General features: G+C 48.7%; 1 protein-coding gene across 2 annotated transcripts in view; it reads right to left on the minus strand.

Annotated features, from left to right (window-relative positions):
• Window positions 1-24,729, minus strand: part of GPC3 (glypican 3) — a 153,974-nt gene that overhangs the window by 25,247 nt on the left and 103,998 nt on the right. For both annotated transcript variants that reach the window (XM_076346913.1, XM_076346914.1), the window contains 2 exons: window positions 21,251-21,371; window positions 2,586-2,742 (listed from right to left, as the gene is read on the minus strand). In XM_076346913.1, coding sequence (XP_076203028.1) covers window positions 2,586-2,742; window positions 21,251-21,371 — 278 coding nt within the window. The remainder of the gene's footprint in view (window positions 1-2,585; window positions 2,743-21,250; window positions 21,372-24,729) is intronic.

Here is a 24,729-nt window from a genome sequence, read left to right on the forward strand (position 1 = left end):
CCAGTGCCAGCCCGAGGCACCCACCTCTCCTCCTCCTCCCCAAGCCCATCTGCAAGGCTTGGAAACCCTCCGCAAGGGAGGAGATCTCCGCTGCCGCCACGGGGCAAAGGAAATTTCCTCCTAAACTGAACAAAGCCTCTAAGAAAAGGAAAGCAAAGCACCCAAACTGTGTCCCCCAACTGCAAACCTCTGAGGGTCGGCAGAGGCACTCAAACATGCTCGAAGGGGGCTTTTGGGTTTGACCACTGTGCTACGACTCAGACCCTCCCAGCCGTCCAGCCACGTTCCTGCCTTAACACTGCAGAGCATCTAGCACGGGATAAAACCAGGGAGTCAGTAACTCAACCCCAGCCGCTCCCAGTCCTTCCTGCCTCTATTACAGGGTAACCACCTTGGGAAGGAGAGAGATAAAGCCACGCTAAATGTAAAAGTTCATTTTGCAAAGTATTTCCAGATTTCAAAGCCTGGCATCATTTCAAATCGGCATGCTAAGCTAAAATTTAGAATTTGTGGAAAGGGGAGGGGGAAATGCGGAATGGCTTCTGGTCCCTTTTATTTCGTGTTATGTACATATGATATGATGGGGAAAAAAATTAATTGAAAAATACCCTTTCAAAGTAAAAAGAAATACCATTCTCAAAAATGTTGAAAGTGAGTATTTCCACACCATCAGCAACTTTTCCTGGGCTTGTTTCCAACATAAAACTTGAACAGAGTCACAGTTTATATCCTATACCAACCAAATAGGATTCTGTCACTGTCAGATCAGCTTTGCCTTTCTGCTCTAAAGCAAAACACAAAAAAAAGAGCATTACGGCATGGGCGAGTGAGGAAGCACCAGAAAGTCTCCCTGGCCACCGCGATGGCACAGCTCGTGTCCTCCGAGGCCAGTCAGTGCCTAAAAGCTGTGCTGGATAAACCTCACACCCTCAGCAACCTGAAAGACTTAACCTGCCAGGAACACGATGCCCCAAAGCCACTGCTGCTTAAAAGTTAATATTTACCCATCCTGTAGCAAAGGCAGCAGCAAACAACCTCAAGCAGAGTAGCACAGGGAGGACAAGTCATCTTTTCCTACTACATGTGCACACACCGCAGTGACAAGAGAGGTGTAAATTGGTAGACAGGCAAGTTATTGGGGAGATAGATACAGCGATTAAACTAGCCTAGAGAGATAGAAAAAGGATGATATACACTGCTTCAGAGATCACTGATGATATTATGGGGAAGGCTATAACAGGAAATTAGAAACACATTAAAAATAGCACAAAGGTGTGACACAAAGATCACAGAAAATGAAACACGTATCTCTGCTCTCAACTCAGGACGATGTGGATCACCTGTATTCCCTTAATGTACACTTTGATATTTAGTTCTTGGATGAAATAAAGTACATTTTATCCTTCTCAGTTCTCTTTCAGACCTGGATCAGAGGACTTAAAAAGCCTTTTCTTTCCCTTACCCAATATTTGAATATATGTATTTTATGTATTTTACATAATGTGTCAATAATCTTTGATATGAAACTGGCATTTAATATTTCAGCTCTCACTTCATTAAGGATATTTTAATTATCCCAGACCAATGGAAGGGAATTTATAAACATCTGTGCTTTGTTTAAGAGCCCAAATTTGCCTCTTAAACTTCAAAGCTGTAAAGCTGATTTTATCCAGGTTCAGTTGTCTGGTCTCTCGAAGAGCACTGCGCAGCACTGGAACCAGCAGTAATCGGGCCAAGCCTCCAGCCCGCAGACCCACGTCCAGCGAACACCACTCATGCGCGACAGAAGTGGCCTCAAACAGCCTACTCTTGCTTGTGCGAGCAAAACATGATGCTGCTGAGCTCCACAGAGCCAGGAGGAAGATGACAGTGGATAGTGGACTGGGGAGAAGGCACACACCAACAGCATGTGTGACTACCCAAGTCACAAACCAGTCCTTCGCTTTCTCCTCCCGATGGCTGACCACGGACTACCTTATTAATAATGTAGCTTCAAAGCAGTAGGAGTGCCTCACGGCCGTTTGCAAAGCAACCAAAAACACAACTCATACTGGCAAGCAATGCAGTTTTAGGCTCCTGAGTACCTAAACCACTTCTGCAAAATGAGCCTGAGTTATTTGTAAAAAATTACCACAGGTCTCTAAACCCTAGATCAGAAATAACCATAATTTGCTGCAGTCAAACGATCTTTACTGACTTTCTGATGTCCTCCAGAAAGCAGAAAAGCTCATCTCTAAGCTCGTAAGCATGGGCAGCAGCAGGAAGGAGAGAAGAGGGTGACTCTGGGACGCACGGCAGGTTTGGAACCTGTCTCGAATCCTCTCCCATGAGTTGCCCGCAACACACCCCTGCAAAACTGACCTGGAAAAGCAGTGGCATTACTTCTCCAGCTGCTGTCCCTGCTGGCACCAAGGCCAGCCGGCACGATGCTGGGCATCAACAGCCTCTGGGCCATGGCTGTGAAGAGCATCGGTGGCGCCTGCAACAAGTGGACCTGAGCAGCTGCAGAGAGCAGCTCCCTGCACCATCACCAAGACCCACAACCCCCAGAGGGGCAGCTGCTGCAGGACCACTGTCCCCATCACCTGCTAAGAACCGGAGCTGGTTCCTCACTCGCAGCTCTCCATCCCCGGAGCCTCCACCGCAGTCATCTTCATCATCGCAGTCTCCGCTCTCCTCCTCCTCCTCCTCCGGGGTTTTGCCTGGAGCTTTTCGGTGGGGCAAAGCCATCCCTTTGAGCAGCTGAAAGACATAAGGTACCACAGTCATTCAACAGCTTCCCTCCTACCTCTTCATCCCACGCTCGCAGGGGTATCGGGTGACAAGAGGGGGACAGGGCTCAGTGGAGCCAGGACAGTGGGACAGGACCCCATCGCGCTCCTCACGCCAAAGCACTGACGACCTCATGTTCATTCATGGACAAAGCTGCACACAAAACCTCAATGGAAAAAACAAAATGAGGAGGAAAAACCACACTGAGTAATTCTGCCCTTCGGCTCCTCCCCAGTGAGCATCGCATGAGCTGGAGCATGTCTGCCAGCCCTGCGAGAGCCCAATGCCACCCAAGCTCAGGAGTCGGCTACAAAACACACGTCCACAGTTAGGCCAGACGGGGCAACAACCAGCAGCAAGAGGAAACCCTGTTCAGGGATTCTCACTGCTTTCAGGGGCTATCTCCCATCTGAGAAGTAACGCGTGTGAAAGGAAACGACACATCTCTCAGGTCCTTATGGTGCCCCACAAAAATAACCCAAAAATCTCCTTCCTCATTCTTGAATTGCAGGGGATGGTAGCTGAAGTTTTTGGGATAGCCAAGCGACACAACAAAAGGATCTTTTAAAGGATGTTTTAAAGCCGAGTCCTAACTAACGGTGACAGGTTGCACATCCCTGAGACAGCAATTCGAATACCTCCACTGAGCACAGGGCCAGGACTGTTTTCCAAACACGGGTGGGAGCTCCCCACACTGCCCCTTCACAGGGCACGGAGGGATTAAACACATTTTAAGCTATCGGCTTCCTCTTCCTGCTGACTTTTCTGATTTTGCTATTGCTGAAAGCAGCCAGCTATTTCATCATAAACCCAGATCCACTTTGAAAAAGTGTGAGTCAGCCAGTTAATATATGCTGAAAATTTCTATCACTACCACTCTGCTGTTAAAAGCCTTCTTGAATTTAATCTCGGCACTAAAAAAAAAATAATGAAAAGGATAAGAAACAGAGAAGATATTGCAAAATGGGAGCTTTCTGCATACTTTAGGGGTTTAGTTAGTTCCATCTATTGCAGCAATATGCATGCCTTCCAAGGCATTTTTTAATATCTGGAATCTAGGTTATATTTTTAAACTATTAAGCTAGCCTTAGAAAACAGTTTCTAAAATATTCAGCTGCTGAAGTTTATACAGCCTCAGAGGAATGCTTTTGGCATCTGGCTCGCTCCATCCACAGCAATGTCCACATACCTTAGTGTTTATATTAGAGGAGCATAAAGTAATGAAAAACAAATGGCTTGATGTGAGACCCCTTCGAGTTCCCCGGCTGCATCAAACAACACAGCAAACCTCTCCTTGGCACGTGCAACAGTCCACCTGGAGTGACAGCCCTGCTGGGTCCCACATCCACGGTAGGAAGCAAAACGCAGCTCATCTTCCTGAAACTCGGGAGATGCTTTTCCGTGGCCTTCAACAGGCTTTGGCTCAGACCGGTTAAGTTCCCTCTTCAAGAACTTTATTTTACTTAGACATTTACAGGTCTTTCCCAGAATACCGCGTAACCACAAAACAACAACAAACAAGCAAACAAACAAAAGGCAAATGCAGCGCTGGGGGTAGCATGGGGAAGACCTCGCACAGGAACCAAACACGCCGACCGCTCAAGCCTTTACACCATCACTTGTATTTCTCTCCTCCAAACGAAGCCCACAGCTAACAGCAGTCCTCAGCACAGAGTATGCTCGGGTAGAATGAGGGTCTCCCACGCACAGCAGCTAATTACCACACACACCAGTTCGAACCCATTGCCCCAGTGCACCATTGCTAAAAAACTAAGCCCATCATGGTGGAAGGGGACCGCAACCGCTCAGCGGCAGGATGGTCACTGCTCTGCAGGATGCTCTGCAGGATGCTCACTCCTCCACATCCAAGGCATGGAGCAAGCCAGCCGGGACCCCACCGCGCAGCTCAGCGACACAACTTTCATTACTTACCCGAAACAGCAGAGGAACTTTCTGGCGGAGAGAATTAAGCTTTGGGATATTTTCAGACTTAATAAGCTCAGCGGGGGGTTGGGGAAAAATCAGGATTTTTCAATTGTGTGTTTTCAAACATTAAAATTACTGAGCGTTTCTTGTATTACTACTTTTTTCTTGGCACGTCATAAATTAGCAACTTAATTTCTTTGCCTTCCTAGTCACAATAAAACGGGAACTTTCTGAGAAATGCCATGTGGGCCCTGACTTTGGATCGAGTGAACGTGACATCCCTGTGCCACGCTGCTCCTTCCTTTCCCAGGACAAAAGCTCCATCCTCAGCCACGCACTCCCCAGCTGCTGAGAGAACCATGGGGGAGGTTCAGTGAGTCAAATTGTGCAGCTGGCTCTGGGAGAAACGAAGCCTGTGACACAAAACCCACTGGCACCGTTAGCAGGAGACCTGGCGCAGGGTGGAAATCCTACCCCGCTCCATTGGTGCATCCAGACCCGGGAACGCTGTCAGATACCTCGGCTTTGGCCAGAGCAGCAGCCACAGTCCCGCTCATCAACCATTACACAACCTCCCCGATGGTCTGCACGCTTTATGAAATTATATTTGGTGGACTGAACATAGATTCTCCATCCTTAAATAGCAAGCGGAGCTGACTGTACCCTAACATTACAGTTTATTCGTGCCCTGTGGTTTAAAGCCTATGGTAAGAGGCAGGAAAATACATAGTCTGGCGATCGCTAAAGTAGTATGTAACAGAGAGATAGCTTTAACTTAATCATAATTCATCCAGCTGTAAGAGTTTACAGTCGTATCTACTCTTCTATGCTAAACCATAATGGCAAAAATACACTATAATGTACCCGATGTAAACAAGAGCACTAATTGCGGGAGTCTGTGCGCACGCACGCATCTCTGAGGTGTCTGCAGGGCATTCGTCTCCCATCTGCACAACCACCATGGCAAGAAACACGTGGGCCACAGCCTTTACTCCTGACTACAAGCTCCACCGGCTCAGACGTACATCAGTTTTATTTCCAATCTCATCCCTTTTAAATCGTGACCCTCCGGACGGGTAGGGCAGGCAGCGCTGCGGTACCTCCACCGCTATGTCAGCTGCCGGATCATCGGCACGAGGGACGCAAGGCAGCTCCGGCTGGTCTCCATATACATCTTTGTTACTTGGCTTGTCCTGTGGTCTCCCTACAGCTTAAAAAACAAGCCAGATGGGAACGGTGTGCCGAGCCTTTCTGCAAGGAAAGCTCCCCAGGGCATCCCAGCATGATTTACACAATTATTCATAACCATACAGTGACCAGACAAAAACAGATGCAGCAACGCGGGGTAATGACTCAGCTGGATTTGGACGGGCCACCGTATGTTGAAATCTTTATAACTCCTCATTCTTTACAACCACTTTGCTCAGAGCTCACCATCCCACCAGCCCACTGAGCCACCTGGTCTTGTTTTTCCAATTTTAACATAAACAGTGAGAGCTACAACATACTTTTTATCATTAATCTCCCGTCTCCAAAAAGAAATCAACATTGTGTTCCTTGGACTGTAGTTTAATAGCTGTTTTCTCCTTTTGGAAACTACGTCCGCGGTATTGCAAATATCAATTTGAGCAATACCCAAAATTGTGCCCACAAATTCAGATAAAATATCGGCAGTGAGCTACAAGCACTGTGCTCCTTTAGGGCAGAAATCATCCCTTTCAACATACTTCAAAAATATGTAAAGTAAAGAGAACAGCCAAACAGATTATTAAGGGGAATAGAAGACTTTTAGAAAAACATTTAATTCCTTCATAAGTTTAGGGGAGAAGTCTGATTGATATTTGTAATCTTTTGGTGGACAGAGCTGTCATCTAATTTAGCCTGCATGACTGAAAGAATTTAATAAAAGTGTTCCATAGAGTTTTGCTGAAATTCTTTGCATGTTTTTAGTAAGCCTCTGGAATACGATCAAACCTAAAAAGCTGGAGAGGACGGAGACTGAACTTGCAGCTAAAATAATATTCAGGATTGTAATATATGTTTAATAATCGAGTATTCGCATCCAGCAGAAAAAGTGCCTTAGTGCAGAAACTCCTCTGGATCCCCAGCCACGTGTCCAGGTGCTGCTTGGCATCACATAGGGGACCCTGAGAACCGGGCCCAGCAGCGAAAACCAGCCCCTGCTGGTTTCTGCTAGAAACCTTTCAAAACTCAACCAAACTCACCAGCTCGGGCCTGTCCGCAAAACTTGGGCTGCCTTCCTTCGGTGAGAGAGAGTTTTGGAGGAGCAAAGGTGTTATTTCCCCTGGCATCGCACAAGCCGCCCGCTCCGGCCACACACTTTCAGGTACCCGACACAGATGCCGCTGTACTTCCCACACAACTCCCGAGATTCCCGACAGGTCGGGTTTCTCTATTTTAAATTCCAGCCTGCTGAAAACATTGGGTTTGGGGGGAGAAAAACTAGATCTTGTGGCCAATCCTGACCTTGAAATCTGCAATGCTGAATAATTTATGGGTGGCTTTTAAATCGGGGCAGCATCATGGGAAACGTGCAGATTTTCACACGATACTGTTCCCTGTTAACAGCTCATTACGATGTACAGAAGTATATTCCCGTTATGAAATACAGCTGGGGTTGTTTTGCTTATGAAGGTCATTATCTGATCACAAGCAAGAATCGTGGAAAGGAACCCATTTTAAAAGGCTGAAGTTGTGGACTTTTTGAAAACTCATGTGTTTTGAATTTTGTGGCCTGATCATACACAAGCATGCAACAGGAGAATTGATTCTCTCCACTTCCTCTGCTTATTAGCCCTGGAAATAGCATGGAAAAAATTATCTTTTATTAGCAAATACTTTCTTTATTTTTTAATCAACCCTCATCGTGAGATTCACTGGTGCCCTCCACTCCACCTTCGTATTTCGCAGCTCCGTTGGGTTTATCCTTTCTGTGGACAGGGGCCTTGGTGGCAGAGGAGTGTGCGCAAGCAGAAACTCAAGGCAACATCAACGGCATCATTTTTACTTACCTCTTTCCAAGCTCTAGAGAGCTTTCTCCCTCTTGGGCGGCAACAAAATGCAACGCATATTACAGAAAAACTCAATGTTCCCTGGCACCGAGCACCAAATGCCATTTAAAAATAAGGATATTTAAAACTTTTAAAATATCTGTAAATACCACGATTTGTATTTCTGTCTTGCAAGAGCGAGCGTGTGTGCGTCTGTGCACAGGCGGGAATCGCTGCACTTCCAACCACAACATTAGCCCATGGACAGAAGAGCCCATTTTGGCAGGAGGACACCCGAATTGTGGTTTCCTTATGGCCCTTCCAGTTGGATGCACCTTGGCAGCGCAGATGTGGCGGAGAAGAAACCTGTTCCTAATTGTACTCCTATTTCAAGCTCAGCACAACAAGGAGCGATCATTAATCAAATGTTAATAAAGTGGAAGCAGGCTTTGGAGCTGGAAAAGTCATTTTCAGTGCTTGGAAAAATGACGAGTTGGGCACATCAGCTGTTTTATCAGCCGCTCTAAAAGCAAATTCTGCATTTCCCTGTGCTGCCTGCTTCGAGATGTCTCAGGTTTGACCTGCTGAAGCCGTACTTGGTAGACCAAGCCCCAGGCAGCACCTCCTGCCTGCTCTGGGCAGGGTAGGCAAGGGACGGCCCCAGGACGACCTCCCCACGCACTGCTCTTGGGGGCCTGGGGCAACGGGTGCCAACAGGGGTGAACCACAGCTCTGAGTTTATATTGTGGCTCTTCAGCCATAAAAATGTTTTAGTCTTTACTTCTAGCACTCAAAATACCATCTCCTGGAACAGGAAAAATCCCTACCGTGCACCACCCAGGGTCTATCAGCACAGCAGGACCCCCTCTACTGCCTTCACGGGCTCCAGAGGAGATGCTGAAACTGTCAGTAAATCAGTTTTCCTGGTCACTCTCCTGATAGCACAAAGAAGCTGGTGACAGCAGTGAGTTATTGGCCAAAGGGTGGCCCTACTTTATGGATCATCAGCTTAATTCCAGATTAGCTATCAAAACTGACAACATCCCTGTGGGTAAAGGAAGACAGATAAAGACCCCTAAGTGCTGGCAGTAATTAAAATGAGTACGCACTGGACAGTAAATCTCTTCCGGCAGCAGAACAGGCTGCCAAGCCCTTATGAATTGCTCTGGTTTGGTGACGGCAGGCTGATGCCCGGGACAGGATGCTCCCGCAGACACGGAGGTTAAGCCCTTGCTGGCACCACGGCAGGCAGAGGGACCAGCTCATGCCTGCTCTCCCCCAGGCAGGGGAGGTGTCACTTCCCCAACCCGAACAAATGCTCATTCATCACAGGGCACATGCGAAAAAGATTACTTAGGCTTTACGATCAGCTCATTCACCTTATATCCAGTTCCTTCCTCTTCCACCCCGCAGCTATTTATGGCTTGTTTTTGTGCAGCGGTAGGAAGGAACAGGACAGTGTGGGTGCCAAGGAGGGCTGCAGGGTCCAGCCCAGCCTGCTGGGGACCTGGGCAGTCCCCGTCTGCTTCTGGCTCATCCTGAGCCCCGCATCGATGCTGACGTCAGAGAAATGCTGCTCTTCTCTTTGTGAGCTGTTACAGCTCCTTCTCCTCCTTTGCATTTCTGAGACCAAACTATCACCGGTCCTTCAGCACCCCTTCCTACACACCACCATCCACCTCCATCAAACACAGACATCCCTCAAACTCCAAAAACCCAATCATTAAACCAATCATTGAACACACGGTTGGACCAGGCAGTAGATGATGCCTTCAGCACCTTGCTGGAGTCTGCCTGGACCTTTTCCTGCCAGGATCGGACAGACTCCTACGAGCTATCACTTCTCTAGAAGTGACATAGGAATGCAGCTATTTACTGCAAATACGCCTTTGCAGCTCTTCTTCGCTTTGCCTAGGCTGACCTGCATTATCTCCTCAGTCCCAGTCTCTGCCACTGTTCCAGATCTGGTGCTACTCGTGCCAGAGCATCTCCTAAGGACGTCTGGTGCACAACCTAGGAAACCTGTACCTTGATAAAGGGGAGCAGAATGCCACGTTAATCCCAGGAATGCACTTTTAAACCTGCATCAGGGAAAGAGCTGGTATTTCAAGACCACTTGGGCTTTTAGACTGCCTGGAAGAATTAAAGAAGGAAAGAAAGTCACCAAGAGAGCTGATCCCACCAGGCACATAACCACCCATGCCTGTCAAGGGTGGAAAAGGCATTACAAAGATGCTCCCTCCTTGCTACCTGCAAGAGCTGTCTGCCTCAACCCCTTTCCACACCGTTTCTTCACTGGCATTGTATCCCTGCTCCTTCTCCCTGCAAAGTTTCTCAGTCTCATATCAGCAGCCCCAGCTGCTTTCCCCTCTCCTTTCCACCCGCTCTGCGTCACTAGACAGGAGAACCTGGACCAATTTCTCCACCTGTCAAGCAGCCACCCCTCGGGGGGTTGGCAACTGAGTGAAGGAGGGGTGTGGGAGCCTACATGGGCCAGGACCCATCACTGCTATTATCTATATTTTCCATATTTTGTTTAGTTATGTTGGAGCAGAACCCCGCTCTGCCATCCAAACACCACTCAGGAAGGCCCAAAGCGCACGTCACCAGAAGATAAAACATGAGACAACAAGCAAAGTAGGAGCACAAGGAACAAGAAGACAACATGGGCAGAGGTGGAGCAATCAACCACCTCACTGCCATCATGTCCTTCATGCATCTGAGCAGGGATGGCCTGGAAGGAAGGTGCCCTAGATGCAAGAGCATCTAGGAGGACATGTAGGTATCGTACCACCTTGAGCCATCTGCTAAAAAAGCCCCACATTTCTGTAGAGGGGGACCATGCCCAAGGCAGGGAGTGCGGCAACGAGCGGGTCCCTGCAGCCTCCTCGCCACCCAGCTCAGCCCAGCCTGCGTCGGAGCGGCTGGGAGATTTCCTCTTGGCTCAGGCTCCAGCACACGTGGCTGCTCTCCGGCTGTCAGCGACGTCTGCTGAGGCCGCCTGCAAGACAAACATCTCGTCCTTGGCACCAGGTAGGAAACAGCAAGCCGAGAGCTGTGCCGGAAGGATTTTCCCCCCGCCTTCTCCTTCTGCCACACCAATGAGGCAAATCTCTGTCCCAGCCGCTTCCCTTTCTCCCTAAAAGCTCCCAGCGGAGAGGGGCTTCTCAAATCATGTATTTGTGTGCATAATGTTGTCTCGTACAGAGGTTTCTGCCAGAACAGCAGCCCCTCTCCCTCTGGCCGTGCCCTGCCCTCCCTGGGGGCTGCTCCTTCTAGCTTTACTTTTGCATTTACTTCACTCCAAGGCACTGGCAGCCCAAAAAGCAACTGCAAGCAGTTCTGCTCAATGTCCCCAGCCCCACAGAGCTGTCACAGGGGACTGAACAACTGCCTCATAAGCCAGTTACCTCCCATCAGACAAGACAATCCCAGTGCAGGGCTAATTACCAAGCCATTGATTTCAGCAGAGACTTAAATCAGGCAGGAGGAGGAGGACACCATGGCAAACACCCCCCAAACCTGTTAGCTAGGGCAGAGCGAGCAGCCGGTCTGCCCTCCCTGGGGACCCGCCGACCACTGCACCGGGGCAGGCTGTGCCTAGCTGAGCCCTGGGTGTGCTCCTTGGGAGCTGGGGGGCCGGCGGCCTCCAGCATCCTGTGGCCACCTCTGCCACCCGACAGCCACCGCTCTGTCCTGCGTGGAGAGGAGATCAGGGAGACGGGAGCGGGGTCCGCAGGCAGGACGGGGCTGGTGATGCTGGGGAAGGCGCCCAGCTGGAGCGGGGAGCCCAGAGCACCAGGCCCTGCTGCCACAAGTATTTATGCACTTCACATTAAACAGGCATTCGACTGAGACAAACCAGACCAGAAATAATGCCAGGAACAGGGTCTCTCCAGCCTCTGTGGTCCCTAATTGATGGCTGATGGCTGAGCAGGCTCCTGGGCAAGGTCACAGCTCTCCTCTGCATTCAGAGCATGGCTGCTGCTTGCTAAAACCCAAAGAGGAGAAAATTTAACTTCATGGACAGAGCTTTTCCAGCATCAATATTAGCACCTGCCTCCTAGGATGGGTCTACAAACAGGATAAGAAAACATCCAGGTTCCATCACGGATGCTGCTGGTACACTGGGGTGCAACTCATCACCGATACTGAATGCATCCAACAGAAACAGACCCTGGAAGGCTCAGGCCCCCAGAGCTGCAGGCAAGGGGAGCCCTGCCCAGGGTGATTCTCCCACGCATATGCACAGCCACCAGCTGAGCAGCTGAAGCAACTCAGCATTTAAATTAGGTTCAAAGCTGGTGACTTTATACCCTCCCCCAGCGAGACCCAACACTCACAGAGGAAGCCCTGAAATGCACCTACATGAGTCTCACCCTCAGCATTTAGGAACGTATGTGCTGCACAAAAAGGTCAGTAAACTCCTTCCCCACTGGTAGGCGGGAGGCATTCAAGGGGTCCTGCCAAAAATAAAAAGTAACTTCCTGCCCGTCACGATACGTCTTGACGGCTCAGACACCCATCCTCAGCCAGCTGCTCCCAGCTCCCCATGCTTCACAAGACAGCATCTTCTTCCATGGGTCCTCAGAAAGGCCAGCCAAGGACATTTTCTTCTTTTAAATATCGTTCCCTCACAATACAGTCGAGTGAGGCCATAGGCAATAAATATCGCCGAAACCTAAACTTCCCTGTTTGCTCTCACAGTTTTATGTGCTGCAAGGGCCATCTCTCACAGCACGTGCTCCAGCAGCAAGAGCACTAAAATACAACCCAGCCTTTGCAGTCAGTTAGGTGTCAAAACCAAACTAAGAAGTTTAATGAGCAACAGCATTAACTGAGCGAGTCCTCCTGAGCCGTGAGGGTTATTTACACCTGCCCCAACACAGACAGGTCAAAGCAGTCTCACTGACTGGGGACAGGGTTTGCCAGCACAGAGACCTCCCTAATTACAAACATCTGCTTTGCCAGCAGGTGTTACAAAAGGAGCAAGATTACAAATTATTCATTACCTAAAATGTACAAAACTTCTTGCACTTTCTGACAGCAGCACAGCTTGGATGAAAGCTGCAGCGGTCTGCGCCGGCCAGTCTATCCCACCATGGAGGTGGGATAGAGCATCAAGAGAGGTCCCAGGAGCAGCCTTGGCTTCTTACCAAGCCAAGCCAGTGCTTTAAAAAAGGGACCACCCTTTCCCAGAACGGGATTGCTGGGTGGGGTGCAGGTCCGATGCCTCTTCTACTTCAGACCAGGAAAGCTCTGGTGACATTTGCTGCAAGAACAAAGCTGTTGAGACCAGAAGATGACCCGCTACAGCCAGCTAACATCTTTCTGCACCCAGTAGTAAGACACCTTGCTCTGCCCTTTCCATCAAAGGGATGCCAAACCAGTGAGTGATTTCAGTTCCTTCAATGCAAGTTACATGCAAATCCACAGCGGGCTGTATCTGGAAGGACTCCTCTGCTACCCATCTGCGGCTGGTGTCGTGGACCAGATACACATTAATGCCTTTGGGAGAAAAAATGCCGTAAATGGATCTCGTTCCCACTGCAGAGTGGTTCGGTGAAGTGGCAGAATTACTCTAGGGAAATCCCTAGCTCCAACCTTCCCAGCGCACGGAGCAGCTAGGGATGGAGCGGGAATCTCACAGGCATCCCAGCTCTCAGAAACAGCGCCTGCACACCATGCGACAGCTGGGCACAACGCTCCCGAAGCAGAGCCCGGGATGCAGAGCGGTCCTCCCGCCGGAGCTGGCCCTCCCTGCCCGCAGCGGGTCTGACAGCGCTGCTTTTTCCCCCCTTCCCCTGAGAACATCATCGCTAAGCGGGTTACACGACGTCCGGCTGGAATAAAAAGTAACATTGTTAACGAGGCTTTTTCTCAGGAACAAAAGCAATCAGATTTGTTCTGCGGCCAAGAAGACCATAGGCTACCTTCCAGGCCTGCTCTGGACGATGAAGATTAGCTCCCTGAATCCCAGTCCCCTCTCAGCCTGAACCACACTTTAAAAACCTTGACGTTAAGTCAAATTTTGGAGAAAAACACATCAATGAGAAACCTACCAATCATCGCCCTAATGCCAGCGAGGGCTACGTGCTTTGTTACTGGGACCATCGGGGAGGACACCTACCCCAGACATCTACTGATTAAATTACCAGCCTGAGTCACAGCACAAGGCAACACTCAATACAGCCCAGAATAACTGTAATTAACTGTTAATTTGGTATCAACAGCTCCACTTACACCGTGTTTTGCTGCACAAAGGATTCCTCCAGGTTTGTTTCCTCCACAACAGGATAAACTCCAGTGCTGGTACAGGATATCTGGTGTTTGTTTTAAAGCACCACTGTGCATCAGCTGCATATTTTGGACACAAAAGCAAATGAATCCCCTTTAAAGGTATTTTTTTTCCAGCCGATTTCCACGTTATTGTTTGGAGGCTGGTCCCTGCAGGACACACCTGAGGCACCTGCCTCCCCACTGGAGCTGAAGCCACAGGGGCAAAGTTGAATCCCTTCTCATGCATAAGGCCACAGCAAACAGGGATTTCAGGGAAGGAGAGTGATAAAACGCTATTTATGTCACCCAAAGGTTGTGAACGCCAAACAATAAACTAGTGTGGAGACCAGCCAAAACCGCCACCCTTCCAAGCTCAGCCCTGGCAGCTTCCCAGTCTTGCTGAGAAAAGCAAGGAGCTGGATTCACCACCCGGGAAAGCTTTGCTGCTCCTGTAGTCTCAACTGAGCTAAACATCTATTCCAATACTAGGTAAGCGGTGAAACACCACGGATGAATAAAGTAACCTCTGGAAAGGCAAGTGGGATTAGCAAAAAGGCAAGACGTTCCTTTTTCATACTGATAAAGGAGATACATGGTTTCACGTGGAAACGCACCTTTCCCAGTCCTCTCCCGTATGTTCCTGAAATTCATTGCCTGGGAAAGGACAAATGAAGGTAGGAAGGATAAGGAAACAGCGTATCTTGTCTCAAAAAATGACAGCTCTGCAGTCCCATTATTTACCAAAAAAAAGGGACATATGGGGATGGACCAAAGGACTTGGGTGCTCCAAGGAAAACCCTACAACGAATTATTTTCTCCAAAAACTGGCTGATATGAGGACTTCGGATATTGATGGGCGTTTTGGCACTACCTTCAATAAGAACAACCGGCCAGTAAGAGACAGTCATAGCTGGGTTTACACAGCACACAGGAGATGCTCAGGCCCTCAGCACAACTCCAAGTTTCGGTGTCACTGAGCAGTATCAGAAATGTGCCTATTTACTGCCCTTTTCTTACTGAAAATGGGAAATACCTCACATTCCACAGCAAATGTAACTGCACAAGCAGTAAAAGCGTGGGGCTTAACAGCACAGCCCTTACGCTCCTGTCTCATGCAAGACCACAGGAATAACAGGCGAGAAATTTCAGCAAACACAGCCCATATTACACATCTGCTTAAAAACACACGCAAACACACCAGGTCCAATTAATCTTGAGCTGTTAAAGAAAATCCATTTTGGGTGACCTGCAGGTACAGTGTTCCCACAACAAACCCGATAAAGCCGGGACGTTTGCAGATAGGGTCCCGACGGGTGATAGCTGGTGCAGGCAAACGCCGCTCTTACTAAGATGGGCAGGAGGGGTTTGGGTTTAAAAAGCAACCCGACAATCAGATATGTTCAAATTTAATTATGTTCTCGTCACAGAGGGTCACACTTCCCCTGATTTAACTGGCCTGGCAAAATCCTGTAATTGCTGCTTGCATATGGAGTCGGAGAGCATTTACGCGGCGTGTTAACGAAAGCCGAGGCACAGCTCAGAAGGAGGATGGAGTTAGTCTTTAAATACCAGGCCTAGACTTGGTGGAGCTATAGATTATTTTGTATTGTAAAAGAAGAATTAGCTGATCCATTCCAAAATGCATTTATCATTAAAATAAAAATCTTCTGTCATTTTATTTAATAGGCTTAGTAAGAAATAAATGCAATGTCTGGTTGCTTTCAACAACATGTGGTTTTAATGTTTTAATTGTTACAAACTGTTTAATAATGTTGAACAAAAGGCATGTCCAAGTAATTACTGTGTTTACTAACATTTCTTTTGAGGACTTGATAAATTATATTACACATATACAGCACTTCAGACATCGTAGTGTTAACTTATTAAATTTAAAAGTGGAAAATTAGCCAAAAGCAATTTGTTTTGGTGCAATTTAAATATCTCATTTTCAAGTGATAAGCATTGTGCATCACATTATTTAACAATCTGGCAGTTTGTGCATTTTTCTAATTATTATGCTGCTTCATCTGGCTAGGGAATTAAAATACAGTGGGAATAATAAACCTCACAAAGCCTAGCAGGCCATAGAGAGATGCGATTCCACCAAATCTGTCAAAGTCACAGATTCTTCTGAAGGGGAAATATATTCCCGAAAACTCCTCAGCTCCCCAGGGTCTCCCATAATAAACTCAATAGTTTTCCCTGCTTGGAGCCGCCCAGGACAGGGTCTGGCGAGGTGGCCCCCCAGGACCCCAGGTCTCCCTGGGACAACCCATTTGCAGGTTCCCCATGTGCCCCAAGCACGGTCTGGATCTGACCCTTTGCTACCCCAAGCATCGTCCCCCCGTGGCGGTGGGGGGACGACCCCCTTCGCCAGTCCCCAGTGCTCCGCCATACTCTATATTTTAAGCAAAGAGGTTGAGAGAGACTCGGGCACAAGGGCATCGCGCTGTTCCCAGGCCTATTTTGTTTACATTTGATTCAATCAAGTTGTGGCCTTTTGGCCTCTTTCCAAATTAACTTCTGCGTGACCTCCGCCATGCCCTCTCCCAGCAGCCAGGCCGCAGGAAAACAGCCCATTAAACCTAGAAACAAATATAGGACATATTGGTTGATCAACCCAGCTTCAAACGCAGCTATTTAAACGCCGGGTCGTGCTTTTTTGCAAACTTCAAGTCTATTTTGTCTTCGGTCATTCGCACCTCTGGGCCTCCTTTTTTTCTTTTCCCCCCTCCAGCTAGAGCTCCGTGTTTTACTGCCTCATAAAACTTCTAAATTTTGTTCTCATCCTCCCGTAAACCCCACGAAGAGCAACACGAGGCGCTTTCACACGGGGCTTGCTGCAGGACCCAGGTCTTTACGCTGAGCACGTGAAGAAAGGCGGTGAGATCCTGCTTGGGCGGAACAGCTGTAATACTCCAAGAAATTGTGTGTTCCCATTATTTCCAAGGAAATAAATCAAAGCGGGTTTCTCAGGGTCTGTGAAAGCATATCGCCTGGATTCCGATCCCCAAAGGGTTTTTTTTTTCAAGAGCTTATATGGTAGTTAGATTTCTGGCTAGAGAATATGCAGTATGATAAAAACACAGTCCCTATATGGGGCAATAAATTACAGATTGTTTGATGTGGAAACCAAAGAACTGTCAAACTCCAGTATATCTGAAATATTCTAAATGAGCCCTTAACTCCAGTGTCTGGAAATGTACAATATGTTTCCAGGCCCTTCAGTCTTGTAAAGACACATCTCCCCCAGTTAAGTTTCCTTTTATGGATTTTATTCTTCATTTTTGGTGTTTTTTCTCCCCCTTTTCTTCCAATATTACACTCTTCCTCCTAGAGATGGTCCTGTGATAAACACCAGGATTTATCTAAGCATAAAAAGGGATCAGAACTGGGCACAATCTTAAACAGGTAAGTGCAGTAAGGATGGGGTAAAGCATCCACTTCAACGGTATCAGAGCCCTGTAAGCACTGCAGAGAGCACACAGTCAGCTGGGGACCCAGAGGGACAGGAGGGAGGACCAAGAGTGTCCATCGGCTGATCTGGTACCCACAGTCCATCCCTGCTGTATCCTCGCACCAGCATCACTCAGGTCTGCTCTCCAGAGCCTTTCCTGGGAGGAGGTTCAATAGGAGGTCACCAATGTGGAAGAGCACCCGGGACGTGGGACATGGACACCACGGCTCCCACCTCCACGCGTATCTGTTAAAACTTGAACCTCATCCCCATCTGTCAGCCACCTAAACGTCCCCGTGGTGGGAGGAAAATTGAATGACCAGAGGAAACAGCTCACCTTGCACACCACTTTTTGCCTAGGGATGCTACCAAGTGACAAAAAAAACTGAGCAAGACCTCATGCTTACACAGAGTAACCTTTCAATTTCAATATAGTTTCACGTGTGGGATGAGTGAAAACCCTTCTAGCTAGAAACAGACCCCATCCACTCTGGGAAATAAAAGTTAGGAACCAATTCCAACTCATTTTCCTGAAGGTGACCCTTGGCCTCCCAGCTGAGATAACAATGCTAATATTTATGGATGGGCTGTTCATGCCTCTGGGCACACAGCAAAAATAACTCAAATCAAAACTTGGTAGACATCTAACAGAACTGAAAAAAAAAAATCCTTACTTCCAATATGGCAATAATAAACCATCTCGCCCACCAACGCACGAAAAATAGCACCACCCACAATCACACGTTCGGGTGAAACAAAAATGGTCTGGAGTCTCGATGTGATGAGTAGGCACCACCGAGGGGGACTCATCCAGAAAGGACTGACTTGAGACAGCACACTACTCAGGCAGTGAGCTTTATTCATTCATTTATTTTAGCTTGATAAAAGGTGCTTGAACCAAACTAATACAATCTGGCAAACTTTTACTTCCCCTTCTCTCTGGGTTAAGTTTTCTATACTCCTTTCAGTCCATGTGGATTTTGTTCTAATGCATAAACACCATTCTCATTTCAAACTGCAAAAGTTTGATGAGACTTTCTCATATATTTGTGCGCACTTACCCAGATTCAGTTTGAGAAGACACTAACTAATGAGCGAGCATGATTTCCGCACACAACACATTCGCCAAACTCAAGCAAGCTCGAAAACGTGGCGTACTGCTGAAAGAACACACATTTTTCAGCAGCGTGAGCAGCCTAGAATAAATCGAAGCCAAAGTCATCAGCAAATTACAGACATTAGCAAAAATCTACAAGTAAAAGTAAAAGCTGTGGAACTCCTAACAAAAATTGCACCAGCTAGCACGGCTCCTGCGTCTACCCACATCCACAAAATCCAAGCTGCACCTCCAACACAACACATGGGGAGGAATTCATTACAAGCTACTAGATTCACAATTTACTGGTAGTCACAGGGGGAATCCAGTTTACAGCTCTGAGCACTAAAAACACTCAAAGAGATGCTCTTTTCTCCAAAAGATTCTGGATGTTTGAAAACCCTTAAAAGGCGCTGTTGGCTTGAGCTTGGTGGATTCAGGAGATTCACTCCTCCCCAGCCTGGGAGTCCCCACCGCTTCCCAGATCCGAAGCCAACACCTGAAAAACACAACTGTAATTCATCCAGAGCTGCTCCTTTCACATTTCCTACTCCTTGGCGTTCAAGATGCCTTCCAGATGTGAAGGAGAGTGCAAAACTTCGGTAGGCCAAGAAAATAAGTGTGATGGTGAGCTATGACACCCCAAATCCCAAATTTAAGTGACCTCCACAGTTACTTTCCCGGTATGTAAGCTACTTACTATAGACTAAAGACCCTCCGCAGGCATAGCTAGGTTCATAACTAATTTTCACAAATCACTTCCCATTTTCTCCTGATTTTATTCTCAATCCCCCTCTTTCTCAAACACAACTTTACAAGAGGGTTTGATATTTTTCAGACTCTTACACTTATGCCGTTTAAACCAAAACAACTCACCTGCCCCCCATAACGTGTTCCAATCCAATACTGCAAGCCAAGGAGGCGAAGCGCTGTAAGAGATCATGACCAAGCTGACCATATTCACCCCCTTACCACCATTTTTCCCAGAGCAGCGGCTGACAAAGACACTCTGCTGCTGTAAACAGCTGAGTTCAGCCCGGCGATGTTTATCCAGGGTCTCTTGTTCCACGAATCTCCACTCCTCAGCAGCCTGAACTGTTCAGCAAAGACCTAACTTGACCCAATCTGGCAGCCAGCATTTCACAACCACTTTATGTCAGCAGTTTCAAGTACACTAATAACCATGTTTTGTTCGGTGCGACTTTCTCACTGTGAACGGCAAAATATCATTATCACCTGCAGGTTGAAGCCTGCCCTCTACCCCATTTAATAGGGAGCTGATTATGCTATTTCCCGCCCCCCCCACTTTTAATAATTATGGGCTGTTGGCAGATGGCATGGCTCGGCACGGGGGGAGGCATGCGGGAAGGCAGAGCGGGCTGCGCTGCCGCTGCCCACGTCAGCTCCCGTGTGCCTGGGTGATCCCGGGGACCCTGAAACCCTCGCTGCATCCCGCTCCCAGACAGCAGCTAATGAGGCGTGCCTGCATCGGAAGGTGCAGGGGTTAAACCGGGAACTGCTATGAAAACAGTCCCTGGCAGTTGCGGGAGCAGGAAAGCAGAGGTTAGCAGAAAAGTCGCTAAGCCAGCAACTCCAGACAGACCAGCCCTCACAGCCCACCCGGCCGGGAAGCAAAGCTGGGCTTAACCCCAGGAACCCGCCGCTGCCCAAAGCCTCATGCCGGAGCGACCCTGAACAAGGTCCCCACCAGTAAGAGCTCTCTCAGGAGAGACTGGGCAGCTCAGCTGTATTAACAGACAGCATTACTGCCTGAGTATTTGCCCTGCAAGGTCCCAATACTGTGTGCCCCTGGAAAGTACAGAGGTCCAAGCCATCAGTTCTACTGAAAAACATCCCCTCTACGAGTTATTCAGTGACACAGAGAGGAGAGCTGAGTCCGGAGCCGGACCCCAGCCCGGCTGGCCTGAGGCAACGCTGCAGAAGAGCTCTGGGAGGTTAACAATTGCAAGCTGAATGCCCACAGAGGTGCCACCTAATCCCTTGGCAGCGGTGGGGCTTTTTCACAGGCTTAACCTGGCCTGGCATGATGGGTAGAGACAAGATACTGCTTGTCCTGGCAAGGATGCCAGGTCTGAGACCGTGGGAAGGAAGCTCCCTCCCCAGCGGAAAGGGTCTCATCAAGCTCTGCCATTTCCCCATTCAATGGTAACTTGCCCCAGCAGTGACTGGGAGTGGATGCCCAGGGAGATACAGCAAAGAAACAAGTGACCCTCTCTGCCAGCCATGAGCAATGCCAAAGGGGAGTCCTCCAACCAGAGGGGACATCAGGCACATGCCACATAGACCCCTGCCAGCACCTCGTGCTCAGGGGCACCACAGCAGCTCCATCTTTCTTGGTCCTCCATCATGTGGGAGATGGATGCCCAGCAGAAGCACACTGCAAGGATGCATCCACGCACCCTCCTGGGCGCAGGCTGAGCCCTGGAGGGCTGCAACGCACGTGCCCTGCAGCTCCCACTGCACCCCCAGAGCACCACACCAGCCTGCATGAATCAGGACCTGCCACACGTGCCCTGCGAGCCTGGTACTGCGCGGGGCCAAGGCAGCACTGGCTCTGCACACAGCTGCAGAAGATAGAGATGCCCTGGGTTGTCTGGCTGAGCCCTAAGAAAGTGTGGGGGAGGCCAGACTGATTTGGAAACCGCCCACTCCGGAGCCACCATCCCTGCTGGCATGCCTGCAACAAACCTGGTTGATGTGTTTCAGCTTGTCAATAATCTGGCTGATCACTGGCTCGGAACCTTTCATCTTCACCTCGTGGTTGCCAGGCTGAGCTTTTGCTCCATTCCTTGTGATTTGGGGACTGTACCTGTGGGAGTGAGAACAGAGGAGACCACAATGTGATGGGCTAATATAGAGGAGATCTTAAAAGTTCAGTACAAACAAAAGAAATCCTAAGATAAGCACCAGCCCCCTCCAAAACACAGAGTGCAAAACAGTTAATAATGACAAAGAAAAGCAGAAGATTCCCATAAATATTTCTGCTCTGCCTTTGCAAAGCAGCAAGATGATATACTTGTATCACTTGAGGACAATGAAGTCCTTTCCAGTCCATTAGTAACCAAGGAAGATGTTAAACAGTATACAACAGGGATAAATATTTTCACATAACTTGCACCCAAGAGTCCTAAAAAAGCTGGCTCAGAAATTCTGGCTTGCTCATGTTTGTTTAAAATAAATCTTGGCAGACCACAGAGACTCCAGTACAAGAGCAGTAGTGTTGTGCCCACAGCCAAAAAAAATGAGTGGGATGACCCAGTTAACTGCAAGCTGATTTGCATAACATCAACCCCCTTGCAAAATAATGACTATCACTGATGTGTGACTTCAGTAACAAAGAATTAAAGCATCAGAATATCATTAATGCTGTCAACATTGCTAATGGAAAATAGGTGTTGTCAAAAAATCCTGATTTCAGTCTTTGATGAGATCCAGCCTTGGGGATCAAAGTAACTGCTTAGAACGTACCCTGACTTTGGTGCGGTGCTGGGCTCTGCACCATGCGATATCTTGATTTACACGGGTACCGTGCAAGTCAGTAAAGCACCTGTAAAGCAGATTAAGAGCTGGCGGAGCGATCTCCAGATGCAGCTCTCCACAGGGACCCTCCCTGAGCTGCCAGGGCAGCTCTGCAGAGGAGGGCGGCCAAGCCTGCACTCAGCTTTTTCATCGGCAATTAGGAAAGAAATATAAATTCACTGCTGCAAAATTTATGGAATGGCAAAGTTTATCAGAGCGATAAAAGTGAGGAGAAGAGGGACAGAGGGATCACTGCATGCTTGCCTTTGGAGGAACGCGTTTCTACACTCAGTACCTGGGTAGCAGCTCGTGATGCTCAGGATGCGAGACAAGCACGTCCGCACCAACCTCAAACTCTGCTTCAGGACCAGAGCAAGCGGCTGCCACCGCTGACTGCTGGCATCCACAGCAGTGGCACAGAGCACACTGGTGCCTTCTTGAGCTGTGGGTTGTTGGTATTCATCACAGCCCCAGTGACAGGCCACGGTACTCTACAAGCACAAAACAAATCCTCGTCTCCAAAAGCTGACAGCCTGAGCACACGCTGCCAAACCCCGGCACAGCCTGCAAAAGCGAGATTGCCGAGATAACGCCAAGCATCAGTCTGCTTTTACTGTACGACTGTTTTTCCGGTGCCGTGGGTAAACACGATGAATATTCCTTTCTGCGATTCATCTCCTACACATCGTGTCCTCACCCAACTCCCAGCCCCAGTGACTGCCTCCCCATCTGCCAGCTCCCCTGCCCACTAATCCTTCATCCCCACGCTGCCGGGTGAGCTCGGGCAATGACAGTCGGCCCATTTCACAGAGGCTTTGCGGAGGAAGTGGGACTTCAGCAGGAATTTAAAGGAAGGGAAGGAGACGGGAGGAATAGTGGGGCCAGCTCAGGGAGGATGCTTTGCTGGAGAAGAAAGCAAGAGGCATGAGGATATTCAGCCACAACAGCTGTCAGGGCAGACTGAGGGTTTTGGGGATACACAGGAGGTTGGCCCCAATTAAACTCTAAATTAGGAATGAGACCGACTCAGACATGTGGGGATGCAAAGGCAACCCTAGATTTATACTGGTGCAGCAGGAATCTGCCCCTGACCTGAAATATTCCCATCATTTAAAATACAGGACCGAGGCTGATTTCCACTCCAAGGCTTTTTTGGAGCAGGAGTTAGATGTACAGGAGCGCCCTGCACCCCCAGCCGGGTCCCCAGCGCTGGGCACTCCCCGTACACAGCTCAGCTGAGGGCTGACAACCCCGCAAGATACTTCGCTGAAAGAGATGACAGATGAAGAAGGATGGGAGAAAGGAGATGTTTGTGCCTCTAACAGAGGAGCACACGCCTGTGTATATTCCTGTTTCCAGATGTAAACAGCTTGTAAAAGTACAGGAGAAGCATCGCTGCAAAGCAGAGACATCAGCTTGGGTCTCCCAAGCCTCACCAGCTCCTCAACACTGGGGCAGCTACCTGCACAGTCAACCCACCATGCAGCACTTCAACTGCAGCACGGTGCTGCTCAGGCGTACCATACTGAGTCCAACAGCTCTGTTCTCCACCCAGACACCTTTCCCCATGCTGGTGCCTCCCGTTAGGACTCAACATTTTGCAACACACACTTTTTTTTTTTTAAATAGTTGCATTATCCTGGGAAGTACAAAACACAGCTATACCTGAGACACAATAGCTCCCTGTTCAGAAAAGCAGTTACATATGCAATTAGAGGCTCGTAGGCTGAAAGCTAAGTGACTGGGAGAAGTGGGGCCAGAGAGCGTCAGGCTGGATGCCAGCCTGCAGCAGCCCATACCCAGGAGAAGGGCTGGTTTCCTGGCGCAGATGGCCGGTGGGACCGCATGCTCCGAGCACCATCTCGTGGGAAGCCGCTGCTGCCGCAAGCACAGACCTGCCCGGCTCTGCAAATACTTGGGCTTAACTTTTTGCAGGGGAATAGGCACTGGGAGCAGTGAACCATTAAACCTGCTGCTCATTTGTCACACAGAGACTTAATACCACCACGCCAACCTGACAAACGCATCTGGTGACTGAACATAAACATCCTCAAGACGCATTACTTTTTAGATGCCAAAGAAATTACCATTTTTGGTGTCACTGTAAGTTTAATTTAAAACACTGATGGAACTTTAAAGTACATTGCTGAAAAGTCTCCTGCGGTTTAAGAGATTTAACTAGCAGGATAAATCTCCCACAGGTTTTAGCAAGAGCAGAACCAAGCCCATTTGGTGCATACCTAAATTAATACAATCTCTCTCCTAAACAGTTTTATACAAAGAAACTCAATAGCTTGGGTTTGAGTGGGCGAAACACCTTCTGAAATCCATGCAATGACTGCCAGAGAGGATTTCTGTAGCCTACACAATGTCGTACAGGAGGGAGGAACACAGTACTACAGCAGTAGTACACCATAACTACGTGTCCAAAGACTGAAAATTGTTCTCCAGAGGCTCCGCTGGCGTGGTGAGGACCTCAGATCACCCTCCCCAGGGGGACAAGTCTACCACAGAAGGAAGCAAACCTGAAAGCGTTTGCAGAGGGATCTCTCCCTAAAACAGTGATGCTGGAGAAGCAGAGTACCACCACCTGGTGCTTCCCACCTGGCCAGGTACAAGGGTACGAACTAGGCCCAAAATGAACCATT

This window comes from Aptenodytes patagonicus, chromosome 9 (assembly GCF_965638725.1).
Source record: "Aptenodytes patagonicus chromosome 9, bAptPat1.pri.cur, whole genome shotgun sequence".
Taxonomy (NCBI): domain Eukaryota; kingdom Metazoa; phylum Chordata; class Aves; order Sphenisciformes; family Spheniscidae; genus Aptenodytes; species Aptenodytes patagonicus.